Below are 20704 nucleotides of genomic sequence, written 5' to 3'. Positions count from 1 at the left end.
GTTCTTTTCTCTGTTGTCTCTCCTTTTACTATTTCATGTTGGTTGCCAGCAGTTCCAGAGCTACATTGGTTTGGGGACAACTGTTTCCTCAGTATGTCAATCAGAAGTCCCGTTCTTGAGTTTTATTGGCCGACTTGACCTGATTTGTCATCCCTGAACTAATCACATAGATGAGGTGGATATCTGACTCTCAGCCTTCTTTGGTCCACCTGTAACAGTAGAGAGTGGGTCAGTCCTCAAACTACCCCTGAGAAAACTGGAGTGAAGGGGGGGAATGGATGTTAGGACTGCAACTCATAAATGCCCACCATGTCTATATAGGCCATAAGTTCTTTCCAGACGTGTATTTTTATATAATACACACAGACTTGCACACACACACACACATTTGGTGGTAAGAATTGATAACAGATTCCTAAGGGGAAAATCATGACTCTTTTCATTTGATTTCAGTTAATAATGGGACTTGGTACCCAGGGGGCGGAGAAGAAGAGTGCAGCATCAATTGCCTGTTTTTTGGCTGCCAATGGCGCTGACCTTAGCATTCGAAATAAGAAAGGTCAATCGCCGCTTGATCTCTGTCCTGATCCAAGTCTCTGCAAAGCACTGGCAAAGTGTCATAAGGAAAAAGTCAGGTTTGTATCATTTATTATCATAAAACTTAGTATTCTCTCTATATATAGAGTACCATGTGGTTTTATAATGGAGGACTTGATTACTTGAAAATGTTTTTGTCTTTTCTCATCATCTTTGTGCTGACCCTTTTTTCCTTAAAAATTTTCCTGCAGACACTGTGTCTCTTATTTCATGTTGTATTCTCTACATAACCGAATATGACGCTTTATGCATAATAAGTGCTAAGAAACTTTTCTAAACCAGTCTGATCTTCCAGTACTCCTACATGTTAGGGAAATTTATCTATAAGAAAATGTCTTGCTGGTGAAATTGCTGTGATTAATGTTAGATGTATTTAAAATTTTAATAGACTTTTTTAGGAGAGGCAGTTTACATGCTCACCAGTAAGGTGTATCTCACACAAATGTGGTAATAATTCTAACACCCTGCATAGTGCCTGACAGGCACTCACCAAGTATCACTGAAGAACTGAAAGAATTTGAAAGAATGAATACATGAAGGAACCAATTCCTGATGGAGTTGTCTCTAAAAATAATTTCATACTTGTCTTCTTTTCTAAAAGTAAAATATACCAGTGATTTTAATTACTATTTATAATGCAACTGATTTTCTTATTATGAGATATTGTAGACATACAAAAAGGTATATTTCATTACTTTTTTTATCCAGATGGTGCTGTGCAATTATTATTGCCCTTTATATTTGGTTCTTGTCATTGATCATTTCAGTAGTTTTCCCTTGATCTTTGTGTTCTCTTGCCTTTTATAATTTGGGTGTAGTGATAAATGACTTCCCTTTGGAATCCATACCTTAGAGCTGTGTTAATGGGGAAATTAATGTAATGAGGTATATACATTTAAGTGTATCCTTAAGGAACATAAAATTCTGTTACAAAATGACAGCGTGCATCTAAAAATATAGAAGGCACTATAATTACTGCAGTAATAACTTTAACACTGGTGTCTAAGATGAAACCACTTTGTGTGTGCATACATGTTCATGATGTTCTGAAGATTGTGGTAGAAACAGAGTATCCCCTTTCCTATAGCTGTAGTTGGTCATTTTTATGTATTTCTGTGTCTTGTATCTATATATTTATAGATGAGTTCTGTCTTTCCATAGTATAATTTTATGCTCCTTAAGGATACATTGAAAGAAATGTCAAAACAGCAGCTGCAGTGACATATTTTCCACAGTGCCCTGTCAGTTGTGGACTCTGGTGATGCTTCATTCTGTCTGTAGTTAGGGTAACTAACGTGGGCTCTAGCTAGAATTTTTGTTTTATTCCTCTGCCCTTCTCTGCTGGTTCTGTATAGATGAAACAGAGTCTGAGTGAAACTGTGTTCATGTTAAATTTTTTGTGAGTAGTGTTTTTGATTTCTTTGTTTGAAGATTCACCCTTTTCTGTTGGGTGAGCTATTCAATTTGAAATTTACATAGTATTAGAAGTACGTAAAGATGCAGAGATGTATATAAATGGAAAAATATAGTATGTTTCTTATACAGATAATTATAGCTTAATTTTCTTAACTAAAGGTGTTTTTTCTGTATACTAATGATGCTCTTGATATTTTTAAAAGCATTTTAATTAATGAAGTAATATAAATATTCTGATAGGATTGATTATAAATGTTTTCTTTTATTAGTGGTCAAGTAGGTTCTCGAAGTCCTTCTATGATCAATAATGATTCTGAAACCTTAGAAGAGTGTATGGTGTGCTCAGATATGAAGAGAGATACTCTTTTTGGCCCATGTGGACATATTGCTACCTGTTCTTTATGTTCTCCGCGAGTCAAGAAATGCCTCATCTGTAAAGAACAAGTTCAGTCCAGGACAAAGGTAATAATATTTTTAATACAGTTTTTTATCATTTTATGAAGTTCTTTCAGACTATAAATAATGATAAGATTATATGATGCCATATGTCTGTTAAATTTCGGTCTAAGAGTGATTTAAATATAAGAATGTATAATTTATATATTTATCAAGAGAACAATTTTGAGTTTTTCTTTAAATGTAAACTGTAGAAGTTAAAAAAATTGATCTACTATTTTGCTTTCAAAGCCTCTTATAACCTAGAGATGTATTTAATTCCATTTTCATTGTAGTTTCTTATATTTTGCACCTTTCTTGAATACATGGACCCTCATATTCATCTTTATAATAAAGATCACTTGATTTTTTTTTTTTTTTGGTAGAATGTCACACATTCTGGATTTGTTTTATCATGGTGTTGTTTAATTTGTTTCTTTATCCTCTCTGTTTCCTGTAAACTGGAAGTTAGATCCAATGGCTTGATTAGAGTCAGCTTAAACATTTTTGGCAAGAAATTCTCACAGATGATGCTACCTACTTTGTACTGTGTCCCACCAAGAAGCGAATAAAGTCTGATCATCATCCTGCTGTTAGTGAAGGCCAAATTCTGTATCCACTCTGAACTTTTTTATCTTGTCTGACTCTTGGCTTTTTGAGAAGTATTATTCTTTCCTTGGTTTCTGGTCTCATTCTTTTTCTGTGTAACTTAGTGCTTTATCGGAACTGTACCGTCTTATTCATTCTGGTTGTACTGAAATAACTGATTTTCCTTTTTAGTTTTTCCATATGTGTGTGTAACGTGAGCTTTAAGTTTCTTACAAATGATTTCTCTTAAGGTGAGTGGCTTAAACCAAAAGATATGTTTGGTTTTCTTTGGTTTCATTTATGGAGTTTATACTCTTATTTTCATTCCCTTTTTTTTATTCTCATTTTCCCCTGATGTTTCTTAAGCTATTCATTTACCTTCATTAATTAGAAAGGAGCTGGCACTAATTCTTATAATAAATTAGCTGGCAGTGACTTAAAAGTTGTTACCTTGCCAGTGCTTTGTACATTTTCATAGGGAACGTTCTAAGACTGGAAGACTGTTCCTTGTAAGCAACAGCTTGGGAACAAATCTGAAAGAATTTAAGCCATTTTCTTATTTTTAGATTGATCTGTATATTCTGCTGTTGTGCCTGAAACTTTTTGTGTTGGATTAAGCCCTATTTCAACAAATCTTTATTGAGCACTTGTTTTGCAGTGAAGACAGGTGTATATGATAATTCCCTACTAAAAAATTATAACCTGCTGGTAAACTGTGACTTAGATTTAAAGCTACTCTGCCATATAGGATGTTGTAGGTGCTTTAAGAGAGATATAAAGTGAGTTCAGAGCCTCAGGTTTACCTGCCGGAAGCAGAGTCTCAGATACAGAATAGCCCTTACTGGTCTTCTAGTCCAACTCTAGGATTCACAGTTGAAAAAACTGAAGCCCAGAGAAGTTTACTCAGAGTATCAAACACAGGTCTCTTAATCTTAAGTCCTTGTTCTTTCCCCTGTGTGATGATACAAAGACAAAATTAAAGAAGTCTTCAGAGGGAAGATTGATGGAACAGGGAGGTAGAGAGGGAGGAGTATGCCGTCATTTCGTTTTAGACCACTTTTGAATTCCAAGAATTAGTAGATTGTCAGGTTGACTTTCAGATTAAGAAATTTTCAAACCTGTAGAAAAGTACAAAAAGTAACATACCCACCAAATAAATTTGCCAGGGTAGCTGCAGAGCCTTTGAATATAAAGAAATAGTGACCCCAAGTGGTTAAAGGATAATGAACATCTTCATTAAAGATAAAGCAAATTATAAAACTAGTATTTAGAGGAAGGGGGAATAAACAAGCTTTGTCTCTTTAGCAGTTAAAGAAATGTAAATTAAAAATTATGAATTGCCGTTAACCGTTCCTATCAAATTAGCATAAATTTTAAAAATACTAGCCAGGAAAGTGGAAAATGGACACTCTCTTAAAACACTGCTGGAGGTTGAATAAATGGATTCATGTTTTTGAGAGACCATCCTGACAATATTTATGAGCCTTTACGATAAACATGCTCTTATTTAGTAATTCCATTCTTGGGAATATAACCTGAGGAAAAAACTCCAAAAGGGAAAAAAAGTTAAGGCTACAAAGATTTTTTTCACTTATATATTAGGGGATTTGGTAAGTAAATGATTGCTTAATCAATTTGCTAGATTATTTCAAACTCTTTATGAACAATTCAGATGTATAAACAGTTGCAGTGGAAATCTTTTAAAGAAATAGCACATCATTATATAGGGAAGAAAAGAGAATTTATCATGCATTGGACACTGACGTTATATTAGGCATTGAACTAAACACTCCAGGCATAATATCTGATCTGCCCTTTACTACCCTGTGAAGAAAGGTTGTTCTTTATCATTCAGATAAAAAGAGCTGTGGCTCAACAATGTTAGATAATTTGTAATTATTGGAGCTGCAGTTTGAATCCAGGAATATAAAGGTCTCGATCCACCATGTCTTACTGCTTTCCCCTCTTACTTAACTACAGAAATTCTATGTACATAGCAAGGTATAAGTTGGGAGAGTCCATAGAGAGCATGTGTGCAATATTTGGTCAGTTAGGTGAAGTTATAGGTGACTGGTGGTCATCATTTTGGACAGTAATATTAAGTGGCACAGATACGGGTAAATGTGAATGTGTGTCAGAAGAGAGGAGAACAGATGATAGATGGATGCAAAGCAAGGGCAGTGGGATGGGTGGGGGTGGAAAAGCCAAGAGCCAGGTTAAGAAGTAGCTACGCACTCAAAACTCAGATCAAGTGGAGATGAAGAGGAGGTAAAATTAAGGGAAATTATGAATAGGTTGTGGAAGACTTGTGGCTTTAGAGATTAGGGAGAAAGAATAGCCCAAAGCCTTGAGCTCCCCACCAGTGTAGGGGAACTGACCAAGTCCTGGAAAAGTTCCTCTGATGTGGATAAACAGAAAAATTCCCCTTGGACTCTAGCAATCTACTAATCTGGCTGGGTTTTTATTAATATTAGAAATCTAGCTTATCTTATATTTATTTTTATACTTATTTGTTTTTAAAATTTTTCTGTCACAAAGTAGTTTTTGAAAAAAAATTAAAGTCTATTTTGGTCTTTCTGACCACAGAGGAAATGGAGTTTTTTTTAAATCATTCTTTGGGACAGGTAGGGAGACTAATATGGTAGTAGAACCTGTGAAGGGCCAGGGTATATAAAGGTAAAAAAAAAAATGAGTAACCAAGAGAGTAGAGAACAGAGGAGGAGTGCATATTAAGTTTCCTGTGCTGGGAGTGTTGCCTTATAGAGGAAATACGCTTGGATACAAAAGGAACTGTTAGAGTTAGGAGATTTATCTATAGATGTTCACACTTGTGCTGTAACCTCTTTTTTTGTAGATTGAAGAATGTGTGGTATGCTCTGACAAGAAAGCAGCTGTTCTTTTTCAGCCTTGTGGACACATGTGTGCTTGTGAGAGTAAGTAGCCTATACAAAACTGACTCAGTGTTTTTATAAAAATAGAAAATAAAACAAATTATAGCTGGAGGGTTTTTTTTTTCAATAACCCATGAACAAAACATTGGTGGCCCTCTCTAGTACCTTCCATTTCTTCTGTACTATGTATAATGTCACCTATGTCCCTCCTTGCTCCTGAGTATTAAAGACAGAATAAGTTATGTTCTACCAACTCACATTTTAATTCATTTGTATCAGCACAAAATGATCTCTTCTCACACACAATAGAAATTTATTTCCAAAAATGACTTTTGAAACATTTAGTCTAGCCCTTTTTACATAATAAAATCAGCACATCTTCATTCGTCTTCACCTTGATATTGCCTCTCCTGCATACTTTCCCCACTACTGAACCACCCACAGCAACCATTTGGGGCTATAATGTCTGGCCTTCTTAACCTTTCTTAATCTTTATGTCAAAAGAGCTTATAGGACTTCCTGGGAGAATATATTAAAGTTCAAGTGATGTTTTAAATATTTCTTAAACATATTACTTCAAAGGCTTTTGCTTTTTATACCTCCCCTTGTTCTTTTCAAATTCATGTACTGTTCAACATTCTCCTCTTCCTTTGTTTTCATTTGTCAGTGAAGGGTTTTAAGCAAGTTTAACAACTTACACCTTACTTAAATGGGCTCAAGATAAAGCATGATGTTTCCTATTTTAAATTGTTCAAGGGGCACCTGGGTGGCTCAGTTGGTTAAGCGTCTGCCTTCAGCTCAGGTCATGATCTTGGGGTTCTGCTCGGTGGGGAGGCTCCCTGCTCACTGGGGAGTCTGCTTCTCTCTTACCCTATGTCCCTCCCCCCAACTCCCTGCTCATGCTCTCTCTCTCAAATAAAATTTTTTTTCTGACTTATTTTTAATTTTTTATTATGTTAATCACCATACATTACATCATTAGTTTTTGATGTAGTGTTCCATGATTCATTGTTTGTGCATAACACCCAGCGTTCCATTCAATACATGCCCTCTTTAATACCCATCACCAGGCTAACCCATCCCTCCACCCCCCTCCCCTCTAGAACCCTCAGTTTGTTTTTCAGAGTCCATCGTCTCTCATGGTTCGTCTCCCCCTCCAACTTCAAATAAAATTTTTAAAAAAATAGTTCAGTCAGTAGGTACTGATTTTCAATATAATATCTAATACACAAATTGTATGATAGATTCATCTCACTGGCATAGATTTGCTTTAAGCCTTGGTGGTTTTTCATTCTGATAGGCAGCTCATTGACTAAAGAAAGGATCAAGGTTTCCTCCTGTAACATTCTCCTCAAGTAATTGTTTTTGTTTTCCAAAGACTAGTATAATGGCTATTATCAACTGTAAGAGGGCTTGTGGATTTCTCATTTAAGTAAAAAGAGCTCCGGTTACTTAAGTTTCCATAGTCTAGGGGCTAGCAAACTTTTTCTGTAAAGGGTCAAATAATAAATATTTTTGACTCTGTGGGCCATGTGGTTTCTGTAGTAACTACTTAAAACTCTTTCCTATTACTTACCTATGCCATTATAGTGCAAAAACCACCATAGACAATATGTCTACGAATAGGCAGGATTGATTTCATTAACACTTTATTTACAAAAACAGGTACCTGGGGGCGCCTAGGTGGCTCAGTCTGTTAAGCATCTGACTCTTGATCTCAACTCAGGTCTTGATCTGAGGATTGTGAGATCAAGGACTGCACATTGGGTGTGGAGCCTACGTTTAAAAAAAAAAAAATGTGAGCAAAAACAGGCACCTGGTTGGGTTTGGCCTGGAGGCTTAGTTTGCTGACCCCTGTCCTGGACCTACAGAGACTTGAAAGCTGGTTATAATGAGTAGTTGATAATACAGATTTTCAAGTCTTACTGCAGTACTTTCTCCAGAGTTTCCCAAAGTTTTTACATTGTTTTTGCATTCACATGTAACAAGAGTAGCAGCTAACTTTTATTAAGCTTTTACCTCCGACCAGACGTTTTTTTTTTAAGGGAGAGAGAGAGCGTGAGCACCAGGGGAGGGGCAGAGGGAAAGAGAGAATCTTAAGCAGTCTCCACACCTAGCACGGAGCTGGACGTGGGGCTTGATCTCACGACCCTGAGATCATGACCTGAGTCAAAATCAAGATTCGGACCCTTAACCCACTGAGCCACCCAGGTGCCCCAGACATTTTAGTCTCTTTTAGAGTGTTGCCTTATTTATCTTCACAACAAACCTAAGAAGTAGATTGTTTTCTCCATCGTACAGACACATTGTTAAGCATTTATTTGCTAGGGAGGATGAAATTGAGGTGGAAAATGCCTCTCTCTCAAGGAATGGACAGTGAAGCACTTAGTCCATTACCTACATCCCAGTAATATTAAGCAGAGTATTGGAACCTTGACGAGTATAAAATAGTGCCTTGACAGGCCAGAAGAAGGAGAGATTGCATCTGTTTTGGAGGGAAGGAAGAAACATTTTATAGAAGCAGTGTAACAACCTAACTTAATAATTAAAAGAATTTGAGATATTTGTGGTTATATATTATACAGTGAGACACTTAAATTAATCCTTTAAATTTAAGAAAAAATCTGCCCTCAGATTTAAGACAAATCCCAAATGCGATTTCTACTAGCATTAGCTCCTACTTAGTGCATCATGCATAAGCCAGCATCAGGCCCATCTCTGTTTAGGCCTTGACATGAGGTCGGCCTTGATAACCCTTCTCTGTCCACTGGCATAAGTACCATTAGGAGTATGTGCCCTGTCTTGTCCACGTCAGTGGTTTTGTGCTTTGTTAAGTTTAGTGCCTGATCATAAATTATCCCTGGATATCTGTCACAATTGTCATTTATTTTCCATGTTTTTGAAATGATAAAGACACTTGGTACATAGACTAAGATATGGAGTATACTTTCATAGTAAATGCTAATGGGAAAGGATATATTGAAGAGCTGTATGTTATTTTGTAATTTATTAACAACTTTAGATGTAGAATTAACAATCCACAACCTGTAATTGTGCCTAGGCATTTCTTATTTGGGATGGGAGAGCATTCCTCTGATATATAAATATTAGAAAGTCCATTATGACACCTATCTGATGTTTTCTTGACTGCTATATTAGAAAAGTAGTTACTAAACAGTGTCCTTATTATAGTACATCAGTTTGCTAGAAAGAGAAGGAAGAGAATTCTTCAGCATATTTTAGGAATTTTAAGGATAAGCTATTTACAATAGAAAGTACATTTAGAAAATTTTGAGTAACCTTTTAATTCTATATTAGTTGAAACTTATGAAAAGTATATTTCTCCTTTATTCTCAAGCCTTAAGATCTTGAAATATTTTTAATTAAAAAAAAAAAAATCCCTTTCACAATTTATTCTACTGTATTAGAAAACGTCATTATTTTCATAACAATGGGCTCTCTCTTCTAGAGGCTGCCTATGGAGAATACACATTCATAGGTCAATAACATTTTAAGAAGGTAGAATTGTGTATTCATAGAACTTGTTTAATGTTTATTTCAGTGTGCGATTTAAGTTATAAAAATGAGCAGAGAAGGGCAATCCTCTTGTTTGTGTTGTCTCTTGTGAGAAGTATCCGATTGCTCTTTTGCAGACTGTGCTAGTCTGATGAAGAAGTGTGTGCAGTGTCGGGCAGTAGTTGAACGAAGAGTGCCTTTCATTATGTGTTGTGGAGGGAAAAGTTCCGAAGATGCCACTGATGACAGCTGTGAGTGTATTTTTTTGAGCTTTTCTTGCTTTGTTTTCTTGTTGGGACTTGAAAGTGCTGGAGATCTCGTCTCATGTGTAGTAAAGCATAGGGTATGTGACCCAAATCTACAGAGGAACAGGTGGGGTTTGCTCTTGTTACAGGAAACTTGAAATTACATTTTTCTAGCTTACACTAGGATTATAGAACTTGAAGCATTTGCCTTTTAAGAAACCTCCATGTATGACATAAAGAAAATTGTTGTACTCTTGCTTAAAGAAACAGCATATTACAAATTATTTTTTCAGTTACGCAAGTATTAACACCTCATTCCTTTATGTAGCAGGTTTTACCTAATGCATGTCAGTATTTTACAGAATAGTATTTATTTGGGACAGAGTAACTGTAGATAATCCTGAAGTATAACTCAGTGATGAAGTGGAAAGATGAAAAGTAAATGATTTACTTTCAACTTTTTTAATCCTATAGCTGTATAAAATATTTTTCATCTTTGCACTAGATATAAGCTTAGATGGTATCTTTGATTTCTTTGCTCTGTGTACACATGAGGAAGAACATTAGTGTTACCATTTTTGCCCAGGGCTTTTTGTCTTTATCACCAATAGAGTAGAATAAAAATCCCAGGGACAAATAAACTAGAGTTAAAAGAGTAAAAATCCAGAGAGTAGTAAAAGTTGACATAAAAAATTTCCCTCCGTTTAGCAGACCCAGTGATCACAGCTTTTAGTTTATGGAGTTCCTCATCTTGGATCAGTAACGAGGGTTGGGCAGAGAGGAAGGAGCCTAGGTTTTTGTGTATTCTCATAAACATCATCTAAGAGACTTTATGATTATTGCTGCCAAAACTGGCTAAAAAGTGCTGTGCTGCCTACATTCTTGGGTTCGTACAATGCAGGAGCAGAGAAAACAAGCATAAAATGCATTTGTGAGCTTGCCAAAGGAAGCAAGTAGTACCTCAGAAAACCTAAAAGTCTGTGTGTAGATTGTAGTCTAGCCGAGTTAAATATAATTAGAAGATAATGTGCAAAACTATTTCTTTCTGAAGATTATAAATGAAGGTGTATAATACGAATGTCACTGCTGTGTCTGTTGTCCATGAATGAGAAAAATTTTTAAAGAGGATTCTAGTAGTAGTCTTGCATTTTTAATAAAGCCATAGTAATTTTAGAAATGAAAAATCATTATTATGTCAAAACAATCATAACATTAAAATATTTTATTTACATTATAGCAAGTGGAAATATTCCAGTGTTACAAAAGGACAAGGATAATACCAATGTCAATGCAGACGTGCAAAAGTTGCAACAGCAGTTACAGGACATTAAAGAGCAGGTAATAATGATTTCTTCTTGGTAAATGATGATTCCAAGAATGGCATTTAATATTTTTCTATAAGACTACTAGTGTTTTGTGTAGTAATCGTGGTTCATATTAGGGTATCAATTGTAGTATTTGAATATTTGCAAAAGGTAATATTCAAAGATCTAATCAGGCACTTTCCAAAATAAACACACGGATGACCAATTAAACATGAAAAATGCTCAACCAGGTTAGTAATCAAGAAATGAAAATTAGGGCGCCTGGCTGGCTCAGTCAGTAGAGCATGTGACTCTTGATCTCGGGGTCGTGAGTTTGGGCCCCGCTTTGGGCATAGCACTTACATTAAAAAAAGAAGAAATGAAAATTAAAACTACAGTTTGGTGCCTTTTCCCACCTACCTGACTGCATGGAAAACTCAGTGTTAGAATATGTAGCAGCCGTAACTCACATACTACTGATGGGAATATAAATTAGTAAAAACACTTTGGAAAAGTTTGTCGTCATAATCATATAACTAAACAGGATATTGTTTGGGGATGCAAACTAGGAAAAAATTGTACAGATGTTGTTTAAAACCAGGGGTAGTGGTTTTCTTGGCTGGGGTGACCAGAAGGGAGCACAAGGGACGTTTCTTTATAGGGAAATATATAAAGTGCCAATTACATACATCTGATCAGTTTGTGAACTTTTATCGAACTGTACATTTATGATTTGTACACATTTCTGTATAGATGTGATACTTAGGTAGAAAGTAGAATATATATTCTCTCTCACTCCCTCACACACCATAAAGAAAAGCAAAAGAAAGAAAAATGCAATATTTAGAACAGTAGGTATCAGTGAGGGGTAGATGGAAAGGATTTGGGAGGATGTATGGAGCGGCTTCAAAAGAAAGGATAGCATTTCATCCTTTAAACTTGTTCTTCATATCTTATACATGCCAACAGAAGTACGCTTTTATCTACTCCGTATTTAATAGCAGCAAGAGTAAAATAAAGAAGTTAGTTAAAACTTATTACATATGTGGTAAGTAAGAAAGTCTTTCCGCCACACACCCCCCCCCTTTATCATTTGACCCAGCAATTAAATAGGATCCAAAGGATTGAGAAGCAGAGGGTGTTATTTCTTTAGTTTGGGTATCACATCAGTGTTGCCATGCAGTTGTTAATCATCACTCTTGTCTTTTCTGTTGATTTTATAAAAAAGTAACATAGTCAATAAATAATGAGTCAGGATAACTGATGACCTTTGTGATACAGTAATATGGTAGCTACGGTAATTTAGAATTAAACATATATATTTACTAGGAATTTAAACACCCATCTGAAAAGATGAAAACTCTATGACTAAGCTAGTTTTTCTTTTGAAATCTCGCACCTAGTAACACCACTTACTGTATAGCGAATAAGTAAAGATAAACATAGATTTGCCAGTTCTTATGTAGGAACATAAAAATAGGAATATATTTAGCTCATTCTAATATAAAATAGAACATTTCAAAAATCTTGAAGCTCCTTAGAATCTCCTTTCCTTTCCCATAAGACACTTATAGAAAGGTAAACTGATTTTTGAATACGTCTTCTCTGAAAAGCATTTCATCTCCTAATGGTGAATTAAAATTGTTCTTAAAATGAATAGCACTTTTTGAGCCCTATTATGTATCCTTAAAAATTCAGCTTTACCTTTATCCAAGTTTAGCACTCCAAAGAAGTTTCTTCTCCCTTAAATAATCTTCATAACCATATTGCATCACTAAAATATTTAAACAGTTACAGGAAAATTCATTTTCTGAGGATTGATGGATGGGATTTCTTGTAGGGACCCCTTCAAGGTTACCAAGACAAAGTAGCTGAATAACCCTTTAAAAAAATTTTTTTTAAGGATTTTTTAAATTTATTTATTAGAGAGAGCATAAGCAGGGGAAGCAGCAGGCAGAGCAGAAACAGGCTCCCCAATGAGGAGGGAGCCCGATGCAGGACTCGATCCCAGGACCCTGGGATCATGACCCGTGCCAAAGGCAGACACTTAACCAACTGAGCCACCCAGACGCCCCTCCTTTTTAAATTTTAAATCTCCAGTCTTTCTGTTACCCCAATGTAATTTCATGTGGTATTAAGATATATTAATCTCAAAGTAACTTAACCTAGGCTGTGCAGATGTGTTTACTTTTGGAAATAAGAGTTATTAATTGACTGCATATAACTCTTGAAAATTTAAGGGAAAAGAAACTATTTTAATGGCACTAAAAGGCTGGTTTGGCTTTTTAAAATTAAAAAAATATATAATTTTCTACAACTTGGTTTCTCAAACTTTAAGATAGATAAATGTGAAAATTTTCTTCAGGAGGCTGTGGTTAACAATTTAGATTACATTTCCTTCCCCCTCCCTACCACAATGATCCCTGGTATAGTCGAAGTTGGTAACGACATTTTCATATAGGCCTTAGGCCTAGTTTATTAATCTAGACATTCTGTTTTAGTTATTTCATTTCTGTGTAATTTGGGAAAAGATATAATTCAGAATGAAGTATTGTGATATATTAAGGTAAAATATATTTTTATAAAGTGTAAAATGTGTTTTTGTGAATGAATATCTGCTTTCCTAGAGTGTTTTCATAAAAGTATACCTAACATACTTCTAAATTTTTCTGAGTTCATGAAGTTACATTTATTAGTATGTAACTAAAGCTAATTGTTTTTAACCTAAGGGGATTCTACATTGATAGTAATCCAGTGAAGCATGTTTCAGAGCAAGAGCTCGGCCACAGAACCCCAGTTCACATTGTGGCCTGCTGTGGGGAAGTGTTTAGCGCCATGAAGCCTCAGTTTCCTCGTTTTTAAAGTGGGAGCGATAATCGGGCTGAGATTGTGTCATAGTGTGTGGCGTGTATTTTTAGGGACATCGCTACGCTGCTTCCCCTCTCCAATAGACCTGATAGATTGTCATGTTTTCATAAAAGAGCAGCATAGTACCCAGAGTTGGGGAATCTGACTCAGACTGAATGTGGCTATTTTTATCCTTTTCCTGTTAGATTTTGGCATTTGCATTTTTTGTTTTATATAGTATTTATTTTAGGTTGTGCATTTGATACAGTCCTGACAGTACAACCAGTATTTCTGTTTTATAGGGATGACATTTTAACTGTTTAAAATTTTTAAAATTAAAAAAAATTTTTTTAAATTTTAGAGCAACAAAAGATTGAAACAGCAAAAGAAAATGATGTTACAAAGTTGTTACATGTTACAGTTTCAAAATGTAAAATGTCTCAGCATTTACTACTTTGTTATCTCACATTCCAGACCATGTGCCCTGTGTGTTTGGATCGTCTGAAGAATATGATTTTCCTCTGTGGCCATGGAACGTGCCAGCTCTGTGGAGACCGAATGAGTGAATGTCCTATTTGTCGCAAGGCTATTGAACGAAGGATTCTTTTGTATTAATTAAGAAACTCTCTGTTTTCTTAGCTGAAGTATTTGGTCATGAGCTCTTAGTAATCTGTTAAGCTAGGTGGAGGTTCTAATGAATTAATTTTTAATATCATAGTTTCTTTCCTAGAGTGTGATTAGACTGTAAATGTGCCAGAACAAAAAACCTCTACAAGACGGTGTTTGAAGTTATGTTTTTTGTTTTTGTTTCTTTTAATTTGAAACATAAATCCATGTAATTCATAGGTAATTTACTTGTCACTTCTAAGGGGAAAATCCCTTAAGGATCTGTTATTTTTGTTTTTATTGCATCTTTTCTTATAGTTTATAAATTGTTAGACCTCGAGAAATGTAGTTCCTTATGATCAGCTATCCTTCAGTTTATCATGATTTTACACATTGGGTTGACACAGGTACTCAGACCAGTCATGCATCAAATGAACGGGACAAGTCAAACCATTAGGTCACATGTGTTAAATGACAAAATTATAATACGTTTTACATAGTTAATACTGAAGAGAGGATTATCTTTTTAAGATAAAAAGTTTTGCAAATGATTGATTCTGAATTCTTAAATGGAAGCATGGAATGAGAGAGTAGTGACTTTGCATTTAGCTTAATTTCTAGATTTAAAAGGAAGACTGTTTAACTTGAATCAAATTTCCAGTTTCATGATGATTGACATGAAAAGGAAAAACAAGCAATCATAGTGGGGAACAGAAGTGGGGGAAGTGGCCAATAAATGAGTACCTATTAACTGACCGTTAACAGTTGCCTTTCATATATATTAATCTATACACTGTTCTTTTTACCAGCCTTTAAAAAAAAAAAAAGTCTGTGAAAAGTGTACCTCAGTTTTCCCTGTGGTTACTTATCCAGGCTTGATCTGACCAGTGAAATAATGTTGCCCTTTTTGGGCTTCTGAGGTTCCATGTAGCTTTTCTCATGTACTGAATAGTACCCCAGTGATCTGAGAAGGATAACGCATTGTCCCAAGGCAGCAATCTTTTTCTTGTCCGTATCTGTTTAATTCTGATAGTGATACTGGTTCTATCTTCACCATAACACCTACTTCCATTTTCTTTCAGTTGCTAAGGTTTGTTGTAAAGAAAACACTCTCTTTATACCTACAGGTGAAGATATTATTTAAATTGCCAACAGTATCCAAGACATAGTAAGTAACCTAATAATAAATACTTACTTTAGAAAGAGTGACCAGGACATTTACAGAAATATGTCTAATTACCTGTAGTTTTTTTTTGTTTTGTTTTTTTCACTCTGATTCTAGAGCATCTGATCATTTTCCCTCCTTTGAATGAGTAGTCTTACTCTGTCTAGGATGAATCTACATATAAATAAGTGTTTTGGGGTCATTGCTGCTAGATTATAAAAATATCAGCTGTTTACAGTGGTATCTACTATATACTGTGTATAAGCTTATTCCTAAGGCTGTAGTTATCTGGTAGTTTTTTTCCTTTCTTTAATTCTGGTTCTTCTTTCTTTTTGTTTGTTTTTTGGGGGGTTTTTTTTGAGGTTTTTTTTTTGTTGTTATGACAACTAAATTTAAGAATATTCCTGGCAATTTAACGGCTGCTGCCTTTGCAAGTCCTGGTGAAAACAGTAGTGAGCTTTGCTGGCTGATTTTGTAGTGTCGGTAATTCTATATCTGTGTTTAGCTAAATAACTTAGGATTTAGAACAGTAAAATTTTTATAAATTTTAAATTTGAAAATTTATATAGATTCAGTTATCTAATAAAAGGGCCACTGAGGCTATTTTTTAAGCCATATTTTAAAGTTATAGAGAGAACATCTGACATGATGTTCACTTAAATAGATTATTTTCTTTCAGATTTGAAAATAGTGAAAGTCGGGATTTTTTTCTTCCATGCCATAGGCTGCCCATCTCTTTTCCACTAGATCAGCTGGAGAGGAGGAAACACCTGGCTGACTTGTGCATGGTTTGGCCACCCAGTAAATTCTGTAGTCTAGAGCTCTGCTTTACTTAAATCCTTTTTGTCTTTGGAGCTTGCAGTGCTTAAACTTACATCCCTAAAAGGCAATTTCATTTTCCAGACTAGTTTATTTCTTCTACATTAAAAATACAATAAACACAAACTATTATAAAAAGTCATAAGGTCACTATGATTATAATGCTGTATACTTGTGGATTTTTCTTTATTTGTACCACTTCGAAATCTGTTTAATGAATAGAAGGTGTTTCTCTGTTCATGTTTTCAAGCCTCTGAAAAATTATTTTAAATTTATTTTGTGTTTGTGAGCAAGAGTAAGATTAAGAACCGAGTTGTTTAAGTGACTTCCTTCTAATTCTGTGAAATTGCTACCTCTTAATGTCTCTCAGCAGCACTTTCCCAGTTAGATATGTTTCCTTCTCATCAGCTCATCATCATGTGCCTCAGAAGAGTTTTTACTTTTCCTAGAATCATTAAAAAAACATAACAGACATTCATTCAAAAATTTATTGGGCCTCAGGGGCTAGATACACAACATTGAAAAAAATGGTCAGCATCTTAGCACACACAGAATCTATCATGCAGCAGTTGTACATTTGAAGAAATCGGTAGTCAAGAAGGGATCCAAAGGTACTAATAACATTTCTTCCTAATGTTTCAGAAGAGTTGTCATTTGGATTCCCTTTCTGTACCCCCTCACTCCTACCACATTTTCTCCTCTAAGACTAAGCTTTGTTGCCTGAAACACACAGAACTTACCAGATGGTGCTATTCTACTCGTTTTGGTTCACATAATTTAACATTCTTACTGCTTATACTATATATGTATTTAATTTTGTTGGGAGGCAGAAGGCTTTTCAAGAGATCATTTTGTGTTAGTGTAGGAATAGTATATTAGACAAATGTTTAGTTTAGCTGGCCAAATCATAATTAGACAAGATGTTTGTAATTTTAAACATTGCAAATTGACCAGCTAGTTACTGAGACATAAAATTAATTGATGATGTTGAAAATAGCATTCTTAAATTTGTATCTTTGATGGCTTTAGCCTGTAAGAGCATTTTAGCATATTGAAATGCATGCTGCTTAAGATTTGTCCAATTCAAATTTCAAAGCTTGCTGGGTCATGTTCTTGTTTATTAGGAATTTTGGGCCCTTTTTGACTAGGAGTTAGTTACGCTTATGAACCAAGAGACTTAGTGATGTGGTAGGATAGGGAAACAGTAAGGAATTGCAACAAGAAAGAAAAGTCAGTGTTTGAATTTAGAGAAAAAAGGGGTTTAAGAAAATCATGTAGATTTCATCAAAGCAGTAAGCAGAGTATACTTGATTGAATGATAAAAAAAGACCCTTCAACCAGTTTTTAGTGTCGTTTAATTGACAATTGCTTTGTAAACTATATGGTTTAATACATCTGGCTTTAAAAAAAGTCCAAAGGAAAAGCACCTATCCTGTCAGAGTCTCTAAAATGATACAGTAATAATTTGTGTAAAAATTGAATTTTTGGAATAGAATTTTTTTTGCATTTTTTTATTGTAAACACACTTAACATGAAATTTACCATCTTTAAGTGTACAGGTCGGTAGTGTTAAGTATACTCATGTTATTAAATGGCTATCCAGAACTTTCTTGCCTTGCAGAACTGAAACTCTATTATACACATTGAACAACTCCCTTTCTCCCCCCAGTGGAACAGAATTTTGATTAAATATAAATCAAGAAACAACCTGAATTTTCTTAATAGTTTGTGTCTGCAAGATTTAAAGTCATGGCCAACATTAAGTTCCTAAGATTTGGGGGATGACAGAATTTCTTCCCTTCATCCCAACTGTTATAAATCATAATTGGGTTGGGGTTAATTGTCTGTTAATTGGAAGGATTTGTTACTTCATTTGGAGCCCAGGGTGGGGGGGGGGTGGAATTTTCAACATTAGAATTAGGTTAGCTTTGAATCTGTAGTGAATGGGGAAGGTAATAGATTTTCACAGACTATGTGTGCCTTGTCAAAAATGTCAGTTGTCTTTAAATCTTCTTGTAACAGTCTCAAAATATTTTTTTCTCTCAAAAACGCAACCTAATTTTATTTTCTTGAATATTATGATAGGAATGCTTACTGATATTACTTGATAATCATATGATAGCCTTGGAACTTTTATATATATATATATATAAGCTCCAAACTTATATATATATGTTTTATATATATGAAACTATAGCAGTATTAATAATCACAGTTGTACTTCTTTAAAACATTAAATTTGAGGAAAAACTATTTAATGCTGTCTCATGTGTACATTGCTTTGCTGTAGTGAGGGGGAAAATCCTTTAGATTGAGACTCAGTTTACTGATAAATGGTTACTAGAGGATGAAACTAAAGTATGAAAATATGAACGAGTTAGTGGAGCTGATGAATTAAAATTGTAGGTTGCTACATTGGCATTTTCTACCTCCTTTTCTGTCAGAGTATTACTTTTCCAGCTTTTATTCTTTTTTGTGACTAAGGAAGAGGTGGGAACCCGAGGTTCAAATTGAAATTTTGGTGTTGTTGAGGATTTAAGCAGCAGGTACAGGAAGGGTGACTTGCCACATCAATTTGGTGCGTAAATCCATAACGACAGGTGGTGACTGACATGTACAAAATGTGTAAGAAAGATAATATTGCTGAATGTTTTACTTTTCCTGTACAGTCTACATGACTTTGTTTCATAAATGTGACTTCTTTCCTCCCAAATGCAAAATGGTCCTATAATTTTCTATAAAATAAACAAATATGCCGTTTTGTCTAAAGTCTGTAATTTCAGGAAGCTATTGAAAGTTCTGACTCAGGGCTTTGTAACAGTTTAAGCAATTGTTAATTATATTTTGGAAAGTCCATCTACATAATTTTTCAGTGCCTTGAAAGAATTATTAACTTGGCAACACTACTGAAACTTTATAGAAGGCTGTCTTTAGTGTGGGTGTATCATCACACACACGTTTATAAGGCGTATTGCTCAGCTTGTGTAATAGCAATACTGCATGTGTGCTGGGTTTGGGTAATTCTTTAAAGGAAGTTTTCTAGATTTGCACTTGATATTTGTTTTTCAAATCAAAAAACTGATTATTTATGGCCATGACACTGTTACCAGAAAAGTAATTCTATAAGTCATTATGCAAAGTCATGTATAAGTAGCATCTGGGAAGAAGAGCTAGGGTTCATACAGTTTGCTATTTTAATATGAAAGGAGGATCTGTTTGGTAAACACAGATTGTCTTCCCCTCATGAAAAAAAGACTTTTTGTTCAAGTGATTCAGTTTAAAAACATTTTTTTAAAGGAAATCATGGATTGCATGTTCTTAATGCTAGTCTTACTTAGCCTGAATCCACAAAATTGTTTTTCTGTTAATTTCAGTATTCTTGTCATTCTAAATACAGTATATTCAGTGTGATAGGAAGCAGTTTAATTGACGCATAGCAGTGTTTTGCTTTGTATTTTTTCCAGTGTTTTTTAGCTCCCACTTGATTAAAAGTCTTGCTCGTGAATATAGTTTCTGTATGGCAAATGATTCTTGCTTATTAGCTTTTGTTAAAAAAACACTTAGCAAGAGCTAAGCTTTTAAAAATAAATGCAAACATTTACCATTAATAAAACTTACAATGTAATATTATATAATGCTTTTCTCTGATCTTTTGAAAGTATTCTTTATATGAATTTTTATTTTTAAGGTATTTGAAAACATATCTCAATATATCAAATCCATTTTTGGAAAGGAAATTATCATGTCTTTGAGAAACAAGTTACATACATCTCCAACTCAGTATAGGACATGGGTGCCCACATCTAGAAGATTGTCATTACAATTGTTTACATTTAAGGTACCTCTATCTAAAGGGCCAAAGAAGCTTTTCATATTTTAACACCTCACACTCTTTCAGGATATTGTGAAAGTAGTCTGAATAGGATAAATTTGATAGAAAATCAGTCAACCAGTCAAGAGGACACAACTTTTTCTATAAAATGTTTATTCCTCTCCATAATTCAGATGTAGATTTCATTTTCAAAAGATAGACATTTTAAAGCAATGATTTATTTGGCTTTTTTAGTGTTTTGTGACTAAATCAGTAATTGAATGGTTTGGAGTTATTTTATTTCTCAAGTTAATAGAAGCAGTTATTTGTCATTATTGAGAGGTTGTCTGGTTCTAGTTCAAAAGATTCAGTATGTGTATCTGGAATGTTTAAGAGGAAAACCATCTGAAACAAAATCTTTTAATTGTTTATTTGAAAAAAAGTGTGTATTCCAACTTTAAAAT

The 20704-nt window shown here is 34.6% G+C and overlaps 1 protein-coding gene across 2 annotated transcripts in view; it reads left to right on the top strand.

Annotated features, from left to right (window-relative positions):
- MIB1 (MIB E3 ubiquitin protein ligase 1) overlaps positions 1-20064 on the top strand; it is a 133630-nt gene extending 113566 nt beyond the window's left edge. For both annotated transcript variants that reach the window (XM_025886604.2, XM_025886603.2), the window contains exons 16-21: positions 454-635; positions 2283-2475; positions 5891-5969; positions 9581-9694; positions 10926-11026; positions 14314-20064. In XM_025886604.2, coding sequence (XP_025742389.1) covers positions 454-635; positions 2283-2475; positions 5891-5969; positions 9581-9694; positions 10926-11026; positions 14314-14454 — 810 coding nt within the window. In that variant the 3' untranslated portion in view covers positions 14455-20064. The remainder of the gene's footprint in view (positions 1-453; positions 636-2282; positions 2476-5890; positions 5970-9580; positions 9695-10925; positions 11027-14313) is intronic.
- Positions 20065-20704: the final 640 nt, after the last annotated feature.

Source organism: Callorhinus ursinus, unplaced genomic scaffold (assembly GCF_003265705.2).
Source record: "Callorhinus ursinus isolate GAN/ISIS: 27379988/994484 unplaced genomic scaffold, GSC_fseal_2.0 scaffold11, whole genome shotgun sequence".
In the NCBI taxonomy this organism is placed as follows: Eukaryota; Metazoa; Chordata; class Mammalia; order Carnivora; family Otariidae; genus Callorhinus; species Callorhinus ursinus.
Note: the sequence above shows the minus strand (reverse complement) of the source record. Positions and strands in the feature narration are given on the sequence as shown.